This window comes from Anser brachyrhynchus, assembly GCF_964034855.1.
Source record: "Anser brachyrhynchus genome assembly, chromosome: 1".
Taxonomy (NCBI): Eukaryota; Metazoa; Chordata; class Aves; order Anseriformes; family Anatidae; genus Anser; species Anser brachyrhynchus.
In genome coordinates this window covers 29,649,927-29,676,598 of record NC_137694.1, presented here as the reverse complement: position 1 = coordinate 29,676,598, position 26,672 = coordinate 29,649,927, and the positions used below count along the sequence as shown (strand labels likewise).

General features: G+C 36.7%; 1 protein-coding gene across 6 annotated transcripts in view; it reads right to left on the bottom strand.

Annotated features, from left to right (window-relative positions):
- Window positions 1-24,139, bottom strand: part of IMMP2L (inner mitochondrial membrane peptidase subunit 2) — a 460,185-nt gene extending 436,046 nt beyond the window's left edge. For 5 of the 6 annotated variants that reach the window (XM_080576908.1, XM_080576910.1, XM_080576911.1 and 2 more), the window contains exons 1-3: window positions 24,053-24,139; window positions 13,492-13,629; window positions 7,391-7,494 (exon numbers count right to left, since the gene is read on the bottom strand). In XM_080576908.1, coding sequence (XP_080433034.1) covers window positions 7,391-7,494; window positions 13,492-13,626 — 239 coding nt within the window. In that variant the 5' untranslated portion in view covers window positions 13,627-13,629; window positions 24,053-24,139. Of the gene's footprint in view, window positions 1-7,390; window positions 7,495-13,491; window positions 13,630-14,743; window positions 14,842-24,052 lie in introns of those variants that run through there. The other variant, XM_080576909.1, reaches the window with a different exon arrangement.
- Window positions 24,140-26,672: the final 2,533 nt, after the last annotated feature.

Sequence of the window (26,672 nt, the reverse complement as noted above, 5' to 3'; positions counted from 1 at the left end):
TTAATCAAATGAACAAATAAATTAATTAATTCTATTTTGAGATTGCAAATTACTGTTAACAGTTCTCCTTCAGCACATGTCCCCCTTATCTACTAATTAGCTGCTAACACCTTATCTGATCATCTTACAATTTAAAGATCACAACACAACCAGTTTTCCTCCCACCTTCCTTGCCTTCTAAAGAATTAGAAACATATACATTTGGTTGAAACTTCAAATGCACCTTGTTTTTACTATTCTCATCCTAATCTGACTGAGGTGCTACACAGCCATATCTTTCAGAAATTCCAGGGTGAACAGAGATGGGCCAAGAAGCAAAATACTTGAAATGAGGAATGTAGATCTGCAGGTGATGCTGTATAGAACCGCTTTAATGCTGAGGCTATTGAATTGGTACTGTGGTTGCTGAGATCATAACTACCCTTCATTTCACTAGAGTATATCTTTGTGGAAGGTTATGTTACTTGTCTCAACAGTAAATTCAAGCAAACATCACAGTCAGTATATCTGTTTTTAATTTCTTTGTCAACTCCCTCAATGTTGCATTTGAAATGAAAAGCAAATACTATATGCAGCAAATTAAAATGATCAAGCCAACAGCAAAAGGCACGGTAATAGTGATTTATGTTTCTCCAACTCAGCCTCTATATAGCAACACCTCAGATAAAAACTGATGGAACTGTCTCATTAGCAGTCATTAAGATTAAGTTATTTTCCAACTAACGGGAATTCACATTTTAAACAGAATTTATGACAACCACACTGATGTCCATAAATTTATTCAAAGGTATATTAACTAGAACAAAAAACTGACCAGGTAACTGATCCTGTTATTATATCTTGACATTTGCTTTTAGAGTAGGATTTACTGATGTTATGGCAAGGTTCTAGATCCACTTTTATCCTATCAAATACCTTATGTAGACTTAATACTACCTCATATATTCTTGTGATAGAATGATAATTTCATCTTTTATCATTAATGGTTTTGTTTTGTCCTGTTAGCTTAACTCACTAATCAATGTAGTGGCTTTAGTAAACTTGCAGTGTAGGATTCTGATGGATACAGTAAGCAATATTCTCAAAAAGCAGTAATTTTTTTCTTCATTCAATAGCAAGGTACTATCATTAGGCTGACAAAACCAAAATCAACCAGAATATGAAGTTCTCACTGACACCATTTATAAGAATACAAGACTCTTCCCTATCAACTAACACCTCTTTCACAAATAGACCCAACCATTTAATTGACTTCCACATCATTAACTTTTTAGAAAACAGAAGATATTTCTTTTTAATTATCATAGTTGCAAATTGGCCACTAAGGAATTCTAAAGTCATAAAATCATATCTGTTACTTTTTGGTCCAAATAATCTAGCTAGACTCTCTACAGCAATGATTATTGCAACCAAATCTTTCAAACTTCCTACTTGTATCAATAGACTTTAAATTCAATAACCATAGCTGTAAATATAACAAATTCTTCCCTCCACAACTGCTCAGTTTCCACAGTACTACAATAATTGCCCACTTAAACTCATCCTAGGCACTTCATTAAAAATCCTGGGATTACATATAGTATCTAAAAACATTCTTTAAAAAGTGCATTTTACTTACTTTGTAAAGAAAAAAATTTTTTTCTTTCAACAACAGTATTAACACACATATATAGTATGATATCTAGACTGTAACACAGATAATAATACTAGAACTACATATTTGATTTTTATCAGGAAAAGACATGAGTTTTTTTCTTCCAGCCAAAGGGACAGAATAGGAAAAGATTTCCTGAGGTCACTGAGGCCCAGAAAGTAAAGTGATTATTTAGCTTCTATGTCAGCACAACCTCTTTTGCAGTGTCCTGCCTGCCAGAAGATAGATGACTTGGTATAGGGACCTAAGTACAAACAAAAATAGAATAGAAATTGGAAGACTTAAGAAGGTCAAGCGGAGGTATTCTTAAAAGGCAGTTCAATATTTTAGCCAGAAAAAACTTTCGTAAAATTTATGCGAGAACCAGTAAATATTCAGTCATGCTACATCTATCAGAATTTTGTAGTAAGTCTTTTTATAATTACAGCTACTGATTCAAATTCAAGGCAGTTCCTTCAATAAGTACATTCTTACTGATTTTTATTTTACTAGGCTAGTCTCATTAATGAAATTCCAGTTAGCATTGTTTTATGAAGAGTATGTATTGATTTTACACCATTTGAGAATTCTTTTGTTTCCATCATACGAACAGTACCACATTCCTTCAAAATGTGGATTATTCAGATTTGTGTGAATAGACTGAAATTTGTTGAGCTATCAAATAAAATCATCATGGCAACTACCTTTTCCCATTTCCATTTCTGAATAGCTAACAGTGAGGGATACCACAGCAGAGACAATCTTGCATGTAGTACTTTGATTCTTCCTCCAGAATGTTGATTTGTTGATTTGTACTGTATTTTCCGAAGTTCAAATACACATATAAACTATAAGCTTACCAAAAGGCCTGAAAACAATCTTAGTCTCAAAGGTAGCAGTTACAGAAGCTACTTAATATTCTTCATCAGAACAGGAGATATGATGTAGGTTTTTTTTTTTAAACATCAAGAAATCTTCCATGTAGAACATTGGTTTTGTATTAAAGCAATTATGCTTTTATTTGAGAACTCACAAGAAGCTGACAAAATATACATTTTTTTTCCTTATTATTATTGCTGTCCTTTAAAAATATGTTTTTAAATACACTGCCAGTTTTCATTTAGCTATTATAGTTAAAAACTTCAGAAACATTTTACCATTCAGAACACACAGAACAAATTGCATTGGTCCTCAACCTTTCCCAGATTACATTAGCATAGATATTTCTATTTAACTCATAAAAACACATTCTGATTTAGAAATGGAGGGACACCTGGCAACCTACAAAGTTCCTGTTCTCGGTCACACCTTGCAGAAGGTACTGTCTCTATTACGGATACTCCTATTACACAGAAGTATCTGTGTGACACAAGCACAGCTTCCAAAAGCTAAAATTTGTATCTGCAAATAGTTATAGTCCTGAAATTTCATCATTCAAAATCTAACAATCCTTTTTATACTACAATCGTTGAACATACTCCTTTGTTAAAAAATCTACTAACCAAGCAAAGAATTCGACAATGTCCAAACTTTTAAAACGTTTTTTTCAGATAAGTAAATCTGAGCTAATACTGTTGTCTTCATTTCAAAAGCTTACTTAAAATTTGTCATTTCCATTAAAAAAAAATCACAACCGTATATATACATACTAATTTTGCCATTTTCTACATCTTGCAACACCTTTTTGCTACATTAAGACAGGAATTTTGGAATAAAAAGAGGAGAAGAGTTTATACTCAGGATACAAGGTTTTCAGTAGAGACTGAAGGATAGTGGAGAGTAGGATATAAGGGATTTTTTCAGTAGAGAAAAGAATTCTAGAGCTATAAAACATTCTTTAGCAACATCTTTTTACCACAGCCTGCATTTGTACACTGTAGAAACCAAGCTACATGTAGGTAAATTGGTAAAAATGTCCATTAATACACAATGGAAGAGTACAATCTCCATTAGCACTACAAAGTGCAGTTGCAGCGTATATGCCCAAGGACCTGCTTGAGCTGTACAGCCCACGCTGTGATGTGGACTGCTACAACTACAAAGCAGTTGACACTCAAAACTTATGGAGTAAAACCAACTAGGATCCTATAACCCACTCTGCAATATCTGATAAAGCTCATCATAACTGTTGGCATCTACCTCAGCACAGCTGTTGCAAAATAAATGCCTATTTCACCACAAAAAGTACCAAAAGATCAAGGTCTGTCTGCTAAAAATAATCATTCATTTATCTTTTAAAGATAAACCCATATGCCACATGATGTTCTCCAAGCAAAATGTGAAGATAAGTAAACATTGTCAAAACAAAGAAAATAACACACTTTCTTTGCATCTGTTTAAGCGATGGAAAGGCAGTATTACGGAACATATAATAATGGAAATTATTTAATTTATTGGAATAATAGTCCTGGTTTAATTTTTGATATAAGTCCCAGTAATACAGTAATGTCAAAATTAAGCACTGAAGCAAGTGATCAAATTAAGGATGATGATATTCATTTCCAAATAAATTTAAAATTGTGAGTTCAAAAGTTGTAACATATAACATTGAGCTCCCTTAATTCTGGTATCAGTAAGTATGATTTAAGCTAAAATTAAAAATGTTAACTTAGAACAGCTTCTAAAAAGCTGGGATAAGATTTAGCTATTTCTAAAACATTAAACTGAAAGTAAAGAAATCATCCTCCGCTACCAACTTATTCTCTCCATTTGTTTTATCTGACTCTAATTTTATAATTTTGAGGAGTCATGCCATTCTAAATATTATGCCTAAAAACAGCTACACGCACATGTGTACACACAGTGACTAACTGCATAGCCATGGTTGTGATGCACAGTTACAGCTACATCAGGTCAGCTCAGATGCGAAGTCAGGGATGACAGACATGACATGTTTCCATAAGATGATCTTCATTTAATTCTTAAACCCGACATAAATTCCACCAAATGCTTGGGGGACAGGGTGCTCATTTGTAATTCAAGTCTGCAGATAACAAAAATACAAACTTTTGGACCTGCAAGCAATATCGCTAGCGTAATCACAGGCTGACTGTTGCTCTCTTGGGGCATCCAAAGCCAACAAGATTAATTCATCTCTTTGCTCCAAGGTTTGGCTCTTGGCCATCTACTTACGTTGGACTTTGCCAGTTGGGATCTCAATAATCCCTTTTAAGAGCTGTGGTAAAAACAGCACCCATCCAGAATGACACATTTCTGATGGTATGAAGAAGGCAAAGAATTTGGACGGCTCTGGTCAAGCTGTCACAAGGAATATTCAACCTTAGTTCTTATCCTGCAAAAGACCACCCTCCCACAACCTCTTTGCTAGTTTGTACTATGACTTGGCAAAGAGAAAACAAATGCTAAATGTTAAGCAGCCAAGTAGGATATGAAAGAAGGTTTACATCTTCATCTGCCTGCTTCCATCACACCATCACCTTCTCATTTGAATTTCTAACAGAAGCAGGAAACGCAGCAGCAAATTACTGGGAAACTGGCCTTCCCTGTTCATGTCTCACCCAAATCTCCCAAATCCACTATATGAAGACCACTTAGTAAAATTCATGAACATTCATAGCATATCTATTCACTTCTGAGTTAGAGATATCATAGGTAAACAACCAAAATGAAAAGGATAAAAATATTCACTTCATATATTTAAAACTTGTTAATAAAAACCTCATGTACAAAAGGTTAAGTTTCAAACAACCCACATAGGTACATAACCACATCCAGATACTGCATCCTCCAAGTCACAGAATAATAGAATGGTTTGGGTTACAAGGGACCTCACAGATCATCTAATTCCAACGCCCCTGCCACGGGCAGGGACACCTCCCACCAGCCCAGGCTGCCCAAAGCCCCATCCAGCCTGGCCTTGAGCACCTCCAGGGATGGGGCATCCACAGCTGCTCTGGGCAGCCTGTTCCAGGGCCTCACCACCCTCAGAGTAAAGAACTTCTTCCTTACATCTAACCTAAATCTACCCTCATTTAGTTTTAAGACTCTTGTCCTATCACTACACTCCCTGACAAACAGTCCCTCTCCAGCTTTCTTGTAGGCCCCCTTCACTGGAAGAAGTCTTTGCAACAACAGTGAAAACTTCCAAATTACAGTAAGCTTTTAAACACAACTAGCAGGCCAAAGATGCTTCTAACAAATCTGTATCGTGAAGTAATCTAAAAGATGTTACTGATACATAAAATATACCTCACTTTTTAGCAAAAATTATTCAATATATTAGTTTTGCATTGTTTGTTTGTATTGTTCTTAAAGTGTATTATGAATTCCCTAGCCTAGCTATTCAGGGTACTTCTCAAATGTTTAAGAAAAACTTCAGTACAACACTCAAATACAATGTGACTTCTTCCACGTGAATGTACATAAGCTCCATCAACAGTAAGTGAACTTTTCAAAACATACCAAAAAAAAGAATAAAAACACCCACAATATCTAAAATATTAGTCATCATGTCTGAACGTAGAACAAAGTGAAAGCAATCAAGGCAGATGGTTCAGATAGTACCACAAACCTTGAAGAAGTATAAGAATGAAACTATTTGTTCTGTTTTCTGATCGGAAAACAAGCTGTTCAGTCAATTAATTAGTAACCAGGTACAGCCAGTATTTTAAACCGTTACTAGAGCGTGACTTGGGCAGCGCGACACATACACAGGTAAAATCAAATTCTGCAAGTAGTCATTACGTGACTTCAAACTGGAGTCCTTCTGTAATATTTGGTGTTGCAAACATGAATAAATTTGTATTTGTAGCTAGACCGTTTACAGATAATCTTACATGCCAGACAACAAGAAAGAACATAAATTTTAGGTTTCTAACAAAAAAACACGACATGAGGGTAGCAGTTTACTCTAAGAGCTGGTAGTAAAAACTGTTATATGAATTACCTGTACAATGAAGAAGTAGAATAAAATGAGACAATTAGAAGAGATGGCTGACAAAAAGGAAGCCAGACAATATAGCTTTAAAGACAATTCTTCTGCTGTAATCTACATATTGTGCATTTCACACTTACAAAACTAGATACCCTAAGTTTAAACTATCCGAGCATGTACTACAAGTATTATATCATTGTGTCAGTTATGCACATTTTGGCACTCCATTTCTATCTTACATTAAAGCTGAAATGGAGTTTCTGTCTCGTTAGTCTTGAATATTTTCAACAGCAAAACACTGCCACCTTTTGGCTTGATACACGGACCTTCCCCTTGTAATCGAAAAACTTTTTTTTTTTTGGGGGGGGGGGGGTACTTTAGTCCTTTATGAAGAAGGTTGAACTCTTGTAACATTATTTAAAATTTGATTCAGTAGGAAGATTTCTCCAGAAAAAAATAATGTTAATTATGTAAGAAAATGCTATTTTTCTCATAAATATGAATGCATAGCCAAACAAATTAAAAAGTGTACTCCATTTAGCCATATGTTTTTTCTATTTTTTTCTCTTTATATCACAGCTCTTTTTCTTGGCAATTTCTGTACACAGATATTACTGTATCACATAGTATTTTACACTGCACTCCTTTCAAGTAAAAAACTGATAATACATTCTTTGACCTTCTCCTGACTTTTGTAAACTCATTATAGGACTAACTATAATGCATTACTAACAAATGATGTTCCTTGTTCATACATATACCTGCAGTATGCCAGAGATAAAATACAAAATACTCAATAAATAAATATTAAATAGCTGAACATTTATATGAATATATATTGAAACATATGTAAGATTACTTACACCAATGACACAATGTCCCCACGTTGTACATCATAATTTCGAATGCTCCAGTGGTTTAAGAGCACTACATCAGATGCTTGTCTTCCCCCAGGATTCAAAGAAGGCTTAGGGAGAGCAAAAGAACAGATTTAATCTACACTGCCTCTATGAATCCTCCATCTAACTCTCATACTATCACTAGGTCAAATCCTGAAGCCATTAGAAACAGTAAAACCATACCCAATTACTTTAAAAGGACCAAGAATCTGTTTTATTCTAGTAAATATATTTCTTTACTAAATGCTATGTTAAATGTCATAAATTTATGGTAAAAAGTAGTTCATATCTTTCGATGCACTACTATATGCAAATTAAATTACATAGAATACATATTTTTGATGAGCTTCATGAAAAATTGTGTTTGCCTTTGCTGCCTATCATCTAAGATTACAAACGAATGAGAACCGAGAATGCCAATTCCCAGAAATTACAGACTTTCTGCAGGCATTTTACTGTTTATACAAGGATAATACACCAAAAACGACATACATACTTGCAACAATACTAATCTCAATGCTCTTTGCAAAGGAAAGAAAACAAAAACAAAAACAAAACGAAACAAAAACCCTACATCTACAGCATATAACACTAAATGGGGGCCTTCCATAACAGGATCCAAAGAAGCATGAACTTTCACAGGAATATACATTGAAATGAGTCTACTGACTAACCTCAACAGTTAAAAACCATTGAATAAGTAATTAGCAATGAGTATGAGGAGATATTCAGAACCATACACAATTATTTTGTATGATGCAGTACAAAACTATGGTACCTGATTAACCCTGGTTCTGAGTTAACCCATCAGAAACAGTAGAGGAAGTAAGCAGCCAATATTAGTACTGTCTTCATTGATGTTTTAGGGATTATTACAATACATATAATTCTTTTACTACACAGAAAGTATCTAACAGTAATCCAGACTAAAGTTTGTTGGCAGCATATTTTTCAATATGCTTTCTAAGACTCTGCAAATAAAATTATGTTGTATTCACACTGGCCAGCAATGGTCTCTAATTTAGACTCTAGAGCTATTTGAAATATTTAATAAAGCAAATTACTGGAACAGGCTCCCCAGGGATGTAATAACGGCAGCAAGCCTGTCAGAGTTTAAGAAGCAGTTGGACTGTGCTCTCAGTCATATGGTCTGAATTTTTGGGCAGACCTGTATGGAGCTATGAGTTGGACTTGATGATCCTTGTGGGTCCCTTCCAACTCTGGATATTCTATGATCCTATGATTATAGCCCCATGCAGCACCAAATCTGACAAAGTATTGAGACTACACAGCTCCTCATTTATTGACATGACAGTGACAATATTTGCTGAAATTTGATATTTTTATAGAAGAGGTTTTCAGTGTTTGCCTTACAGCGTAAGGACATTATTGTAAGGACATTAACATAAATTAATGTTAATGTCCTTACTGTAAGGACATTAACATTCATCATTATTTTATTTAGTGGAGTCTATTCATTGCAAGAGCCAGTAAAATGAAAACCAGATGCAGATAGTGGGTTATTATTATTTTAATAAGGAATTTCCAAAATGATTTTCCAATTTTACAGCAAGCATCTTCAACAAAATAATAGTATTTTTACATAAAAATTCACAAACATTTCATAATTGTACTTATTTAACCAAAAGAAGGCATTCTTTGGTCCAGAAGCTAACAACTGTATTAAACATTAGACAAAGAGGCTAATCTAAAAAAGTGAGAATCATGCATATGGTATATTCCCACAAAATAAACTGCGGTATTTACCTTAAAAGGCAGAAAGAGAAGGTCAAGGCAAATGGTAATTTTAATCCAAAAGCTAATGTATTTCACAGCTAATACATAGCAAAGATTTGCATGAATGTTCATAAACTTGTCCTTGCAACAAAAATTGTATCAACTTCATCTTACAGACAAACACACCATGTAGTTACAGCATTGCCCTAGTCAACTCCTACTGTTTTCTGTATTTAAACAAAGGAAATGTTTCACAGTTTAAATACAGTTAGGTATTTCATAATCCTTTTAACTCAAAGCACTCTAAATGTAATGCCATATGGCTTTCTGTTTTTAACAATACATCACTCATAGTTTTGATTTACAGAGTGGATATCCAATTCCTGACTTACCAGATTTATATCTGAGAGAAATATGACAACGTGGATTTTTTTTTTCTTTCTCACATAGTAACACTAACGTATTCAAAATGCAGGCATACAAATACAAAAATATTTCGGTAGAAGAAGGTATGAAAGAAAAACCAGGAGACAACTTTCACTTTATATCAACAATACAATCTTCTGTAAAAAATCATTCAAATCATTCAAATCATTCAGTAAATGTTTCTCTCTAAGGTAAATAATATAAAGTATAAGAAACAACTTGTTCTCCTCAACATTTTTACTGCTAGTAGGATCTCAGATCTAGCAAAACAAAAATACAATTTCTGAAAAAGCAGTCAACAGACTCACGAGAGCTCTTTACTTTCATAAGAAACAAAGTAATAGAGGGGCTTCTTTCTTTCTGGAGCTTGAAGCATTATAACTTGTTTACCCAAGTTCTTGGCATAACAGCTTACTACAAATGAGACACATAGGTCTTAATTTAGAACTATGGTGCAGAAGTCACAAAACATTCGCTCTTTCCAATTACCAGCTAATCTAAAGCTAAAAGCATGCAAATTGAGATCCCCAGCCATATGATGAAGCCTCACAGGACATGAGGTTCTGTAAGTAACAGGGTAAAAGCATGCCCTTTTACTATAAATAATGATTAACTTGATAGTTATTATGCTACTAGTGAATACCAGAAGGTCACAACTTATTTGCTTTTAGCTTGGGGAACAGAAAGAATATTCACATAAGCTTCCAGGCTTACGTACAGTAATCCTAATAATGTTAGGAGAAACTGCAACAGAATAATTACAACTGCCATTATGCATAATGGCACTGAACATAATATTTGCTGCTGAAACAACTGGGCTTTGTCAGAGATCACTGGTCAGGCAACTTGCTCTAATTCTTGGTATTGAACTGTTTGTGACAGAAACATCCATGTAGAGCTGCACATAAACTGTCATCTTTCATCTCACTTGAAAACAGTCCATTTGATTTAATGAATTTAAGAATTTATATATCCATAAGGGTTTGCTTTTTCCACACCATTATATATGAGAAGTTCATAATACCAGACAAGCAATGTAACACAAGACAAAACATGTTGAAGTACACAACCAGCATTACAAGAGTAGTCCCAAAAAATCCACAACATTGAATTAAGAAATCATAATACCAATTATTTGTGTCACTTATGTTCAATGCTGTAATTCACTTGAAACCCGCTATTAAAGCAATGCTAGACGAGAACATCAATCTGTAAAATTCTAAGCAACTGAGAACACCTCAAGTGAGGATTAAAAAAACAGTAATTTTGGAAAGAAAAAAGAAGGCAATGAAGCAACTAAAAACGCTGAAATTATAAGCTTCAATACTTTAGTATTATTCCCTAAACTTCAAAGTTAATACTCATATACACTGTAGTAGCACAAGTGAAAGAATTATGCTGTAGAAACACTGAACCAGCTTGAGAAAATTAAATGCATGGTTGTCTTAATTGATTGGGAATAAATCATAAAATATGTACTTTAATTAGAACCTCAATGCAGTGTGCTTGCCAGAATGTGAAAAAGTACTACCAACTACCAATATCAATAACTATGAAGCAGCAGTATGGCTGGTCCAAACAAAAACTGAAAGGGGACAAAGCAGGAGAGAGTGAGAGATTTATTCCCTGCTTCTTGTCAGAACTTTTAATTTCAGACTCAGCAGGAGCAACAACAATGAGAACACAAAGTCAGCTAGATATTTTAGAGGACTCTTACAAATCAAATTGTTGGAAATCGTATCACGATATCTTCACAGTGAGACAATACAGTATCATTGGAAACATGCAGTTGATGGATATATGACTACATGCTGACTGGGCTTCACCCTCCCTCCTACCCGTAAGCTGCCAGTTACATTCAACAAAGATCACTCTTCAGGGAACACTGTAAACAGATAGAATTCCAAAGCAATGACCTGTACTCCTTCAAGCTATTCTGCAAAAGAGGGATATGTTCCTTATAATTATGTTCCTGCCAGACCTACTTAGGTGTCTAATAAATCTTGGCAAGGAAATTAGTATCTTATTAAAAGCACCAGGAAGATTTTTTGTAGTCTGAAAACATCCATGCACGCAGAATCATGTTAGTTTAAAACAAACTTCTACCTCACTGCTACAGTCCAGAATAAAACCAGAGAGGGAATTTTACAGACACTGAAATGCCATTAAGATTAGTAAATTGAATACATATCACTTTCCCTTGCCACTATGAAGACTGCATACCCTTTTTTGTTAGGTTGGATAAATCTAAGCGCATAACTGTAGTGTTTTTCACATTTTCCAAAGATAAATGACAGTTAACTATATGCCCTTTCACATGAGCACAGAAACAACACTCCGGAACAATACCAGAGTGTTCCCTAACACTTGAGACTTTGACTTCAAATGGAAACATAAAACTGAGGTCTTGACCAGATGCATTCAAAAGGCTTGTGGACTAGGGAAATTTAGAACATTTCTTTCCAGCTACTGAGTTAAAACTATCCCAACAAGAATGGTTGGGAAATAGAATATTATGCCAGAGACAGAAAGAAAAAAAGAAAAAAGAAAAAAGAAAAAAATGAAATTAAATTAAATGAACCCAGAATGAAACTGTTTTTCCTGTTTTCCCATTCCTCTACTCATTTCTAGAGCAAATTTCTGGCTCTGCAACTGTAAGCTGTCCTGAGACTTTCACATATTTGATTGGTCATCAATGATACTCAGAATAACGCTTATGAAAAGGGAAAAATAATGCATGTTACATCTAACTTCTGTTCTTGGACTGTAGAATTACTGGAGCATGATTATTTTACTTCAGTCCCCGTTCTTGAGGTGAGAGCTGCCTTCCAGACTAGCTGAAGTTTCTTGACAGAAGTTGAACACCAGGGTACAGGCTACTGCAAAAGGCACTATGCCACCCTCCAGCCCACCCTAGGCTTTTCTGTGGCATTAAACACAAATCAGTCAAGCCCAGGCTCTAAACCAAGTTTTGCCTGAGTGAATGTTGTACACTTCAAACTCCAACAGTTGGTCTTGATTCTTATATAACCTGTCTTCAAGGTTCTGAACTTACTCTGATAATCAGAAAAGAGAGCTCAGCATCCATGAATCAAATCTTTAGTCTCTGCTAATTGGAATGTTACGATATTAAAACAAAATACATTATAATTATCAGTAGTGATGCACTGCAGTATACAGGGCATATGATTTAGAAAGCAAGGTAACAATATAAAAATTGGCTAACTACATTACAACATATATTTTTCAAGTCCTAATAACAGGAAGCAAAGTAGCTGTTCATTATCAAGAGTATTTATCTTTCAAACATTACAAACATATTTGTATTGATATGCTTACACCAACGTATAAGTATCCTGTATAAGCAAAGTAAAAAAAGTTAAGGGATATTTATTACCTAATAAGCATGGGTATTAATATTAGGTTAATGCCGTTTGCAGCATTCTTCACTGAAACAGTGCTACATTTGTTCTATAGGAAGAGCACCTATGGCCAGAAGTGGTTTTGCCTTGAGCCCTGCAATTATTATAATACAGCAAATAAAACAAACAAAAAAAAGCTTCTTTGTGAGTCATCAAAGTACTGCATCAAGACAAAAGGTAATGCTCAAAAAAAAAATAATCTTGATTTCTAAATGACTAGGAGGATAAAAACCAACACTTTTACCACTACTTATCTATATATTTTGCTTTTACATAGAATTTTGGGAAGTTTTGTTCTCAAAAGCTTTTATTTTCATATCACAAAATTTGTTGTGTAACAAACTAAAAATTCAACTATTCCATACTATAATTGTGATCACTTGGTAACAACTGAGAAAAAAGATTTTCTTCCATTTTGCTGTTGTCAGTGGACAGCCAGTTTATAACTTCAAGACACACAAAAGATATTTTCAACCATACCTGCATGGATGCTCCTTCCACTCTTGCTACACAGGCAACTCTATCTAGGAAAGTCACTGTCACGGGAACAGCAACAAAGAAACCTTTAAAGAAGGCTTTAATGTATCTTCTCCCAAAACCTTGAGCCTGTGCCATAATCTGAAAAAGATTAAAAAAAAACAGGGAAAAAAAGTCATTATGAAGCAATTTTTAAGTATTAATATTGTCTATATCATTGGAGTGAGGAGGAGTTAAGAACAGATTTCTTATCTGTTATACTGTTATCTCAATATCCACAGTGAAAAAATGAATGTACACATAAGAATGAAAAAGAACAGAAATATTCATCAAAATTTAAAAGTCAACTGTACAGAAGAAAATGTGATACTTGACATTTACCCTTTACATAATTTGACCATTTCTAGTGATCCTCTGCTAGCGGCAGTACTTGATAAAAATGCCTGGATAACAATTCAGCTAAACAAGAAGCAAACTGATATAACCACACAAAATTCAACTATGTATTTCTGAAAAAATATACAGATAGATGTATCAGCTATATGGTAATAACCTATTTCAGAACATTCAACTGGAGTTCAAAACTAAAATGCCGTAAGTAATTTTCTCCCCATAAACTAGTAGTTATAAATTCATGAGCCCGAAAGATAGATTGTGTTATGTAAAGGAAAAGCTGACCATTTACAATACATTAGCAGTTCTTTATTAAATAGTCTCACACGCACAAGTCGTGTGTCATTTCTACCCTTGTGGTAACTGCAAACACCAGTTTGAATCGTCACTTGGGTACTGCTGCAAAGGTGCAAGCCTACTTTACGGAACCGCCATTTCCTCGCCTGCCCACCGGCCAGCCGCCAAGCAGCCCGCGCTCCCAGCTCCGCCGCAGCAGGCCCTCCTGGCGGCTTGGTCATGACCTGGGTGGCCTTGGCAAGAAATGATCTAAAAAGGTGAGATCCTGCAGCGTAATTTACAAAGCTGTCAAACTTCAGGATTTTTTTTAAGATCTCACTCGTTGATGTTAATTAACCTCTCAGTTCGAGAAGAGGGTGTGACAGACTGTTAGGCTGCGGAAGCCATGTGGGAGACAATGCCTGAACACTACTGCATGGAGAAGTGCTTGAGCAGCCCCAGAAGTTCAATTCAATAAACCTCTTTTAGCAGAAAGACAAGATTCCTAAGTAGTGTATTATAAGAAATACAGTTCTTCTCCTATCGGCAAATCCAATTTAAACCTTTGTTTCTGTCTAATGAGTACCTGGTGGAGCCTGTACAAAATCAGTTTGCGAAGTCCCTGCTCCTTCTATCACGTCGTAACTCTGGCAGAGAGGAACAGAAGATGAGAACAGACTCTGCCCTGAACTTTCAAGTCCTTCAGTATGTTTATATTCAAGGACAAAGAATTATTTTTCAACAAAAATACAGTTTGTTTCAATGCTCTTAACAGTATATTCAGACTTCCACAATATTTTTTTGTTGTTGCATTTTCAGAAATATGGAGGTGATGAACTATTTGTATGCAAAGCACAACCTCAAATAACTCTGATGAAATAATACTGAAAGCAGTATTTCTGTCACAGATATGGCTACTTAATTCTATAATGCATTACAATTACGAGAGGAAACCCAGTTCTACAAAATATACCGTCAGCATATTCTTCACTTGAATTCTTTATGGATATTAATAGCTTTGCAATGACAAGATCTATCTTCAAAAAGACTGGAACATCTTTACCATCAATTCTGGCATTCACCTTCACAAGGTTTTTAATCCCTTTTTACTTTTTTTTTTCTTAAATGTGGAAATATTTCACCATCACCTATAACTTTTGCACACATCTGAAGCCTACTTAGTAAAAAGAGTAAATATATTTAATGTTTGTAATACAATTATATTTTCTTCCTGTACATTTCATTTAAAAAAATAATCCAATTTGCATCAACAGCTTTCACAAAGAATCTGGAATAGGATGTGAAAGAGAACAAAAAACTCACCGATTCAAAACAAGCGTTAAAAAGCTTTATTTCCATCTTACTGTGTAAGAACTCATTACTGGAACCAATCGATCAAAAGATACTATTGCCTCAATCAGCACGGATTTACCTTTAGAAGTATTCCACATAAAAAGAGAAGCCCTAGGAATCAGCTTTTTGTCTACTGTTTAACAACCTATACCATCTCATGCACCTTAACACCCTTCCCTCAGTCCCCTGAATCTGAACCTCACTTCTCCAGTTTTCTGTCTGGAACGTACTCCTCGACTGCGAGGTCTCCTGTATCTCAGACCTCTCGACTCTTACAGAAATGGTAGTCTCAAAACGCAATTTTTGGACATTGCCCACAACAGTCTCCTCCACTTTCTATGCACAGTTGCTCTTTGAGTTTAAAGACTCTGTTTGACAAATGTAACAGAATATGACTAAATTAGGATTTTTTTTTGCAAACTTTAAGAAATTAGACAAACTTACTCATTAAATTCCTCATAGTCCAACCTATTTTCATGAATAGTGAAGTATAAATGTTGACCCCATCCCTTTTACCAAATCCATCCACAGATCTTGCTGTAATTTTCTTGCAAAAGACCCATGCTGGTATCTACAGAAAATTCCAATATCTGAAGAAAAGTAATTGGCCAGGCAATCCACGGGAGACCGACCATATGCTCTTGGAGCTACAAGCCAATTAACAGCGACACACAATCTAGCAACCAGGTTAAAAAAGGTATGATAAAATGCTGTGTTCTCGGTACATCACTTGGCCATGGAAATATCAGGAGTATTAGGCAGCTCCGGGCAAAACCGGGACCTCAGGTCCTACTTTTGTGGGTTTGGACATACACAGCATTACAAGGCACAGCCAAACACCAACACCACCCCTGCAGGCAACTGATTTTCAAAGCCACCAAAGCCAGCAAAAGCTGAGGAATTTCTTCCTTTCTTCCTTTCTTCCTTCCTTTCCTCTTCTTTCCTTGCACAACTGAGCAAACCACTGGCTTTATCTTTTATACTGTCATAGATAAATCCACCATTTCTACTCATGCACCACATTCTAGAAGTTTCCTGGCTCCCCATACCCCACAGGAAAGGACAGCTTTCTCCTGGACACAAACTGAGCAAACCTGTAGATTACTCTACTGTACAAGTCCCTCTTCCCAAACATAATAAATATATGCATGCACATTTCAATAGTTTGAGAAGAATTACTTATAAAGAAATCTGTCTTTAACCTTAAGTCCTTCTATACAATAAAAAGTTCTTACCAGAAGGGTAAGAAATACCTCTGTGAACTACCATTATTTAATGATATTGAGTGAACTCATTGTATGTAAAATTTAAAAGATTTCTAAACTAACTGTAGATTTTATGAGCATCACAGTTCCAGAGTGAAATTCTGAAATCCAGTGCTGTGTCTGTTCTAAGCTAACAGCTAAATACTTAGCAAGTTTACATGTATGCCAATGGAGCAAGCAAAGGACTCTTTGCTTAAAAATAAAAAAATAAATAAAATAAATGAAGGACTCTCAATAAGTTCATCAACACATATTTCTGGATCTCTGCCCAGTCAGCGACACCTTGAATAAAATTAACAAATCCTAACACTTAAAAGATGGTGTAAAAGAAACAAACAAGCAAAACACAGAAAAATATTTTACAGATGAATACACTTTACACTGTTTATAAATTACACGCGTTTTAGGAAAAAAAAATAATAACTGAGTAATTCAATAGAACTGGCAAACTTCAAAGTATCAACCTTGAAAACTTGTTTGAAATGGCAACACGGACAAGAAAAATCCAAGATCAAAAATGCCAGCATACAGCAGGTCAAAGCATTAAGAATTTCACATTGTGCAGCTCAGAGATTAAGGCAGATGGAGCACAGCATTATCTGGACTGAAGTATTTGGTGCACAAAAGGTCCAGGGATTATAATGAGCCTCTCGTGAGTACTACAACATATGGAGCTGAGATGCTATTTAGATAGCTCTCTATGTATAAAATGTTTATTTTTCTTATACTTGCCTGCACATTAGAAGACACTGTTTATCAAACAGCCTGCAGAAAGTCATCAAGTAATATTCAGAAAGCCCCAGGTTACAATATATTTGCAAATCTAAGTACTTAAAAATTACCCACAGAAGTATGATAGGAAACATAGCTGTAAAAACAAGGCATTAGCAGTCATCCACAAAGGAAAGAAATTGGCCCCTGAAGTGTTTCTACAAGAACGTATGTGAGAAACAGGAAGGAAGGAATTACAACCTGTATGCAAAACAACTACCCAGCCAAGACTATGTTAGTATGAAACGACCTATTTAATCTCGTTCAGGAATGAGTAACTGTACAGTATATAGTACTGTAACTCCAGGTTCCACTGAAATAACCAACTTTCCTGCCTTGGCAAGTATTTTTCTACAAACCAATGACATATATCCAGGTATATATGGTTTGAAAACAAGGCAGACTGCTGTAACAACGTACCAGCACACGAGCCAAATTCTGCTCCATTCTATGAAATACAAAATTCAGCAAGAAACAAGAGCTCTTGTTTTAAGCAAGACTGGTACAACTTGATGACAAGGCTACACCTAGTTTAACAACCATAATGAATAGGATGCTGCTCAGTATCAGAATTTGTGTGACCTTTTTCACATGTGCCTCTTCTGCAGTCTTTCCCGAAACAAGGCCAGCGTAATAGTGCCATGCAACCTGACACTCATTTCCCATTTGTCACACATTTCGGTAACTTTTACACTACAGTAATTTTTGTAAGGGGGAGGGTATGCATGCTTTATAGTAAACTAATTTAATTCATATAAATTTATCCAAGTACAGGCTGATGCACAGAGACAAAATGGTGATGACTGCTACGGAAGAATCAACACAGATTAGTCTATGTAAAGTTTTCATTTAAAAATAATGTCTCCTTCCAGAAGGAGCTCTCATTTATCCTTTATTAAAGACTACTCCATCCTGGTATTATTCCACCGTAATGGTGACATTTCTAATCTATTAATGTACTCATGCTCTCCTTACAGGTTTTCAGCAGCATACCTCCGCCATATTAATAACCTCCCTGTGTTCCCTTGGCACAGAGGCATGACAGTCATTAAAGAATACTGCTCTATTACAACGTGGGAAATGCAACACCTCAGGGAAGTGACTGCTCCATTACTCTTCGGTAGAGATGCAGCCACAGAAAATGTAATAAACTTATAACCAGGTATGGTCGGGTGACCGTAAGAGCCACTTGCAGACGATAGCTAACGTTTAGTATCCAAAGCAGAACTTTGACAATAGCCCAAGTCTAGGCAGCCAGAAGAGAAAGAAGTTGAGAATAATCAAATCCCAGTTACCTTCCTGCCCGGCAGAAACCAGGCACTTAGAAGGTTCTTCCCTGAAGGTTATGTAGGAAACTAAACCCAAATATCCACTGAACTGAGGAGTTAGCTCATAACTGCGGACTGACACCAAATGTAATACAGAGATTGGACAGAAACGCACTTAACTGTTTAAGGCCTTTAAGCCATCTGAAGCAGTGACAGAGGTTCTGTGGACTTGTACCATACCGACACTGTTCAACTAAACTCACCAGCCAACTCAGTTCTAGATTTTTCTTTCAACTGCAAAGAAAGTTCCCCTTATCTTCAGGTTACATGCCCATAATAGCCCCATCAAAAACAAGTCAAGGCACAACTGGAAACAGGAGCAAAACTTATGCACAGGCTAAGTTAAGCAGCCTGAGGAATATGCAACTTTCAGCACGTCAGTAAAAGAGCCCAGAAGCGTGCCCTCAGGCAGCACTACTGCTCTACTTTAGTTACCGTTCTGCCCTGCAAACGTTCCAAATATGTAACAGCAGAGTTTGTTAGCTTTAATTCCACTATATACCATTTACTTATGCCTTAGTTTTAATTAAAGCTTAATCTAAGAATATTCATGTGATAGTTCCCATCACTGTGAATTATGAAGAACTTTTTCCATTACACCACAGTGCAGAAAAGCAACAGTAAAAATCAGGTTTAGTAATCTTCTTGGAGATAATAACATCCATAGAAGTTCCTGAAGCAGACGAAGACAAACCAACACAATGACCTTTCAGGTTATAAGCCACATCGAAACAAAAAAGCTTAAAGCACAACAATTAACAACCTGATCTGTCACAGAATTATTAATGGGGGAAAAAATCAGTTTATTGTGGAACTGAGTCTTCCTTCGAGCTAATATTACTACCATATCCCATCACTGGGATCTATCTCGTACACAGGCTCAATCCACATGTTGTTTGTGACTGGAAATAAATAGCTTATTCTTACTAATTAGTTGTATGCGTCAAGGACATGAATTTTACCGTCATGAACAACTGTGTATTTCCAATGAAAACATTTTATTCTTGAAATACAAAGCAAAAGTGGAAGAATATGTAACTGTAGATGCCAATTACAGCAATTCAAGCAGTAATTAGTTCAGAATGGGGAGTAATCAGTCACCTCTCACATCTGACAAGTTTCTCAGGATTTGGTTTTGCACGTGTAAGCAACCAAGAAAAAGAACACTAATGCGATCACTCTTCTATTGTCATTGTGATACTAAAACATGATCAGTAATTTTTATAAACCAGATCTTTTCAGAGCATTTGAACTTCAGCTGTAATGCAAAGTCTTCAAGAACTATCCCACAGGCGACTGGCAGAGTACTAGCTGGTCTAACCTGAAAAATACAGTTACTGCTTTTATTTGTGTTTCTGTCTCTTCAAAGAAACTAATAATCATTCATATATATCCCACATAGAGGAAAGTACTGAATTGCTTCAGTTTTGGAACGCGTTTAAGTGATCAACATAAAAAGCATTTATCTTCTTGCACCTGAAAGTTCTGTGTTGCCTTTCAGCTTAAAGATTCAATGCATGCAAAACAAGTGAATTTTATAAATTGATTTGAAGCACCCTTTGCAAACAGCTACCAGCTGCCGCTATGTTTTGGTCTCAGGAAGACTGCATAAATGAGGTGCTGCTTCTGAACAGAGTAAATTTCTAGATTATATTTACAGTAAATAATAACATAACCTTTGATTTTTAATTCATTTGCACATTTATCTATGTATTCTTTCAAGTACCACGAAGCTGCCACTGTAGTTAGTTGTGGTCTTTCTCAATCAAACTCTAGGCAAAAAAAAAAAAAAAGAAAGAAAAGAAAAAAAAATGTGAACAAGGTTTTTCTATTTGGATTAAGAACAAGTAAGTTTAGTACACAAAACAGGGAAGTTTCTTCTAGCTGAATGCAAAATGAGTAAACATAAGAAACAAGCTTCTAAGCTACGAATCTTTAAACGACACAAGTATGTATTGGGTATGTAAGGACAAAATAATAAATGACAATATTTAATATAGTACGAGTAAATAATTCCAAAAGAAAGAATAGAGAGAACTTGTTTAGTATTTGAATGATATTTTTCATTTTCAGTCCCACAACTTCTACAAAAAAAGCCTTCTGTTTATTTGCTCAAAACAGGCAGGAATTAGAACTGACTCCAAAATCTACTATTTCCATGAAACCTAGCAACCACTATCTACTGCCTGTGGCACATTAATAAACTAAATGTACAAACTAACATGCAAAATTATGCCTTTGAAAAATAACTTCCTTTATTTCAACAACTCGGGTTTTATCCTTGAACATTAGAGGTCACTGTGGGGCTTTCTAAGAGGGTATTTTGTGTGCTCTGTAGTAACCTTACACCACCATATTGGTTTTGAGCCTGGGATTTATGACAAGTTCAGCCCCCGGCTAAATTTCTCAGCTCTGTAAAACTAAGAGCACAGCTAAAGACAAATAGTTTGAGGAAGACATGATTAATCATTTTACTGAAAAATGAACAGAAGCATCCTACAGCTTAGCTACAGTAGAAAATCAAAAATTTCTTTTAGTATTTGCAGATTAATTTATTTCTAGCATAAATCAGTAACTTTTACAAAGCTAAAGAAAAGTTATCCAATGGGTTTTTCCCCCTTTCATGTAGGACTCTAAATAACAGTTCAGGAAAATACCAGTTTAAAAAATAAATAATACTAAAACCCTTCCATAGAAAGAGTAGCATATTATTTATACAACCCAATATGTGTCTTTTTCTAGCAGTTCAGGACTCGCAGGGTACATCCCAGGCAACGGCAATTGGCATTTTTCTCTTAATACATGAAATGGAATCATATTTCTCATCTTCAAGGACTAAAAATTTAGCTGGAAAAAATAAACAGAAGATTGCCACACTTATGTAAAACTAAGAGTGTTCGTTCTACACTGACTGATACTGGTTTTAGGTTTATAACAGGGATTTTGGGGCTTCAGCTTGTCCGATCTTTGTAATACAATATGAACTCTAAAATTTACATTTTTCAGCACGGATCTAGAACTTCAATGACTCTTTTTCAAGTGTTAATTGCAACAGGAAGAACTCTAACACACAGGAACTAAGATTTGGTTCTTCTTGCAGAGATTTCAATGAGGATAAAAAAAACTCTGAAAATGTTATAATATTAATTAATAGAAAAACGCAGGTTTGGGTCACTAATAAGAAGCTGAACTAAAAGCAAAGCATAAGATCCAGGTATTTCAGAAAGAGTTGGTATCTGGGGAACAATGGTCAAATTACAGGTACCTCAACATAAAATTTAAGCTGTGATTGTGAAACCTATTTAAATCTTAAAACTATTGTTCAGCACAATCAAATACCATTCTCTAGGATCTGGTTACCACCCACTGTTACATAAAGTGCATAGCTCCTTCCCAGCAATTTGGGGAGCAAATTTCTTTTGGTAACCTATTGAAAGTTACACAGAAGAATCTGTAATTTTAAAGTAAAAGAAATGAACAGAAATCATAGAAATCTCCCAGTCACAGTGGTTAAAACTGTTATATTTCTGGAAAATGCACGTGGATTCAGTTATAAAACTGCACACTGGAAGAAAAAAAAAAAAGTCTAATTCCAAACTCTGAGAAATAGTTTAAGTTAAAAAAATTATTTATTTTAAATCCCTGAGAGATCTTCCCTTCAACTTATCTTCTGTTGACAATCAATAGTTTTTTTCTTTCCTAACTGTAGTGTTGAGTTGTGGATAACAACTTAACAAGGAACAAATACTTATATGTACATGCACACATACTGGAGAGAGAAGGGGGAAAAAAAAACAACGGTACAAGAAAGTTATCTGAAGAGAGGTGAAGCAGCTTTCCTAGACCACCAGCTTCATTTTTTTTCAGTATCTCAATGTAATGAATTAATTCCAGTTCAATTTAAGAGCAAGATAAGAAAAAAAATCACAATGAAATACTGGCTAATTAAAAAGATATTATGAGGTTAGAGTCTACTTGGTGTTCTGCTGTTTTTCTATCTATGCTTCCCATTGACTTCCAAAAAACTTAATTTTACTTAAAAAGGATTAAGAACATCATGGAGACATTTCTAGTAACTGGCTCAGTCTCTTTAGCTACAAGAAGGAATTCTTTATTGAAAGGGTTGTTAGGCATTGGAATAGGCTGCCCAGGGAAGTGGTTGAGTCACCATCCCTGGAGATCTTTAGATGTTTAGATGTAGAGCTTAGTGACATGGTTTAGTGGAGGACTTGTTAGTGTTAGGTCAGAGGTTGGACTAGGTGATCTTGGAGGTCTCTTCCAACCTAGATGATTCTGTGATTCTGTGAAGAAGTACTGTGGTCTCCATACAGGGAAGCATTAAGCAAGGAATCGAGTGGACAAGCACCAAGCATGGAAAAGCCGCTGCTTTAAGTGATGTTACAGTAGAGTGTATAAACCAAAATAATCTCTCTCAGATGTTCAGCATGGATGGTAACAGGGAAGCCCCTCAATCAGGAGAGAGCCGTTATTAACTGTAGTCCTTACAGGACAAATAGATCGTAGAATCGTAGAACGGCTTGGGTTGGAAGGGACCTCAGAGATTGTCCAGTTTCAACCCCCTGCCATAGGCAGGGATGCCACCCACAGGACCAGGTTGCTCAGGGCTTTGGCCACCCGGGCCTTGAACACCTCCAGGGATTGGGCAACCACAGCATGTCTGGCCAACCTCTTCCAGTGCCTCACCCCCCCCCGAGTTAAGAATTTCCTCATAACTTCTCACTTCTCAACCTCCTCACTGTTCTGTGCAGCGTGTAAAAAATAACAGTGAAGCTGACTCAAGTGTCTGACTGCAGAGCGTGTCGAGAGGGAACAACACCCAACCCAGGACCAAAGAACGGCACCCAACCATCCCAACCACAAAAAACACGAAAAAAGGAGGGGAAGCGCTTCAATCCCCTCAGGGGCCCGCCCCGCCCCGCCCCGCGCCGCCCAACGGCCGCTCAGCGGCCGTTGGGCGGCGCGGGGCGGGGCGGGGCGGAGTCGAGCGCCTGGCGCGAGCCGCGCGCGTGCTCGCCGCGGCCGCGCGCTCGCCGCGGCCCCCGCCTGCTTCAGCCCCCCTCTCCCCGCTCCCCCCTCCCCTCCCCGACTGCCCCCTCCCTCCGCCGTTCCCCCGCCGCTCCCTCCCGCCCCGCCGGGCCCCGAGCCCTTCCCGCTTACGTCGCGCCGCTCCGCCTCTCGCCCGCCGCGGTCACGTGGTCACCGCGGCGGGGCCGGGCGCTGCGGGAGGGGGCGGGGGGGTGGAGGGGGAGAAGGGGCGACGCCGCGCTGTAACAAAATGGCGGTGGGGCTGTGGCGCTGGTGCGGTCAGAGGCGTGTCGGGCGTACGGCACGATGTGAAATTATCGACTCACAGAATCATTACGGCTGGAAAAGACCACCAAGATCGTCTGGTCCAATCGTCCCCCTACCACCAATGTCACTCACTAAACCATGTCCCTAAGCACCATGTCCAAACTTTCCGTAAACACCCCCAGGGACAGTGACGCCACCACCTCCCTGGGCAACCCGTTCCAATGCCTGACTGCTCTTTCTGAGAAGAAATGTCTCCTCATTTCCAACCTGAACCTCCACTGGTGCAACTTGAGGCCATTCCCTCTAGTCCTATTGCTAGTTATCTGTGAGAGGGGGCCGACACTCTGCCTGACTGCTTATTTCTGAGAAGAAAATACCACAGTGTGTTGTCTGGTGTTCATTTTTAAGTCTACTTGCAGTTCGCCTGAGTCCAGGAAGACTTCAGGCCACTGTTAACAGCGGTCATGAATCCCTTCGGTGAATGTGGAGATTAAAATACTTGAAAGTTGCATCTGGTTTTTGCCAGTCAGATAAAATAAACCAATTTGAATATTAACATGTAGCACTAGACTTTTTAAATATCATTTAGTTATAAACGTGAATGTATCACATGTTATAATCCACCCGGAAAAAATATTTTTTTTTGTTTAGTTGGTGTTCCTCTTGGTGCGTACCAGTTTCACGTTGACTGATGGCAACCACATGTTCTGTGCATTATCATTCACTAAACGGCTGTATTGTCCAGTGTTTAAAAATTAGGGTTGTTTTTTCCTAACACCAATACTGGCGTTTGTGATTTCACTCAGAAATGTAGAATGTGGGGGTATTTTTATCACCTACCAAAACAACTGCAGGTGCCACTATGGTCTAGGACAAGACAGTTCACTTACCTTCAAGAGAAAATGGGCAAATTTGTGGTGGAGAAAATCCACTAAGGGTTAATATTAAACACCCAAACTGCCTCTGGCTCAGAGAATCCATAGCATGGATGCTAGGAGATGCTACTCCTATTCAGGCTGTTCTTAGAAGTAATGTAAGATTATACCTTTGTCTAACTGTGCTGTCTTACTTGTAATTTATTATTAAAATCATGTCATTGTTTTAATTTGAGTATAAAATTGTTTGTATTTACAATCAAAATTACCTTGACTTTGGAGGTCAGTTGTGAAAGTATGAATGCATAGTTACCTGCAGTCAGACCATGTTTTTTTGAACATGTGAAATAGTCTTTCCACGTTTTTTGAGACAGGAATCAACCCAAAATTATCACAGAAGACAACACCATAGAATACTTGTTCATGAACCAAATTTGAGGACGTGGTATATCAGGTTTATACTTGAACTTGACAATCTTGAAATTCTTTTCCAACCTAGATGATTCTATGACTCTATGACAATTTTTAAATACTGATTAAAGATTTTTTTGCTGTACGCCTCTTGATCAAATGATGACTTATTGGCAGCTTTCTTCGTTTTGATATACATGTACTAAACAATGAGCAGAAAATAGCCATTCTTATTTAACAGTTATGTGCAAATAAAATTATATCTCTCAAAGCTGATAGTAAAGTTACTGGCTGCAGATGATGCATTACAAATGTTCAAACCATTTTATTTATTTATTTACAGATTTTTTTTAATAGATATTCCTACCTTGTCTCCTTTGTTTTGTTTAGCTCAGGACTACACTACTGCAGTTATATCACTACCTGCAAGTAGAGAATAGTTTATTTTGCTTTCAAGTGTAACACATAACTACTGAAAATGTTTTGATACTTCCATGCTAATGATATATCAGTGGCTGAAAATGATATATCAGTGGCTGAAAAAAATATAAAGAATGCCCTTTTCAATCAACTCTTCTATTGCTTTTCAGTTGAGAGTAGCATTAAATCATTCTTGGCAATTCCTGAAACTTTTGTACCACAGTATACATTTAAAAGAATCTAAGCAGACTGCAGCAAGAGTATGGCTTTATGCTAAAAACACATGTAACAAATTCCGTTTCTCCTAGTTTATTTCATTTTGCATTTTAAGAGCATGGAAAGTCAGTAGAAGGTATGTAGACCCTCTGAGTTATAACCAAGTACTGTACTGAAAATACATCTATCAGTCGGGAATTTAAGGCCTGTTTATCTTCCTCCATATAGTAATGAATCTTTGAATAGGACTGAGTACGCTGTTCTGAAGAGGTATGTGTTGGAGGACAGACTGGGCTGGATAAACACATAGATAAACACCTGTGGTGTGGCTCCAGTCATCCCATATTCATGCTAATACAGCTGCTTTGGGGGACCATGCAGCAAACTGGATCACTGAACTTAAGTGGGCTGAAGTGTGTGAGTGTTTCTTATCTCATTTCCTGATCTGGGTTACAGGGCGATCCCCTGGCCATGATACACGATCATTGGAGGCACAAGATCAAGATGCCTGATACTTAAATGCCTATTGCTGATAAAGGCTTTCTGTCATCCACCTAGAGTTT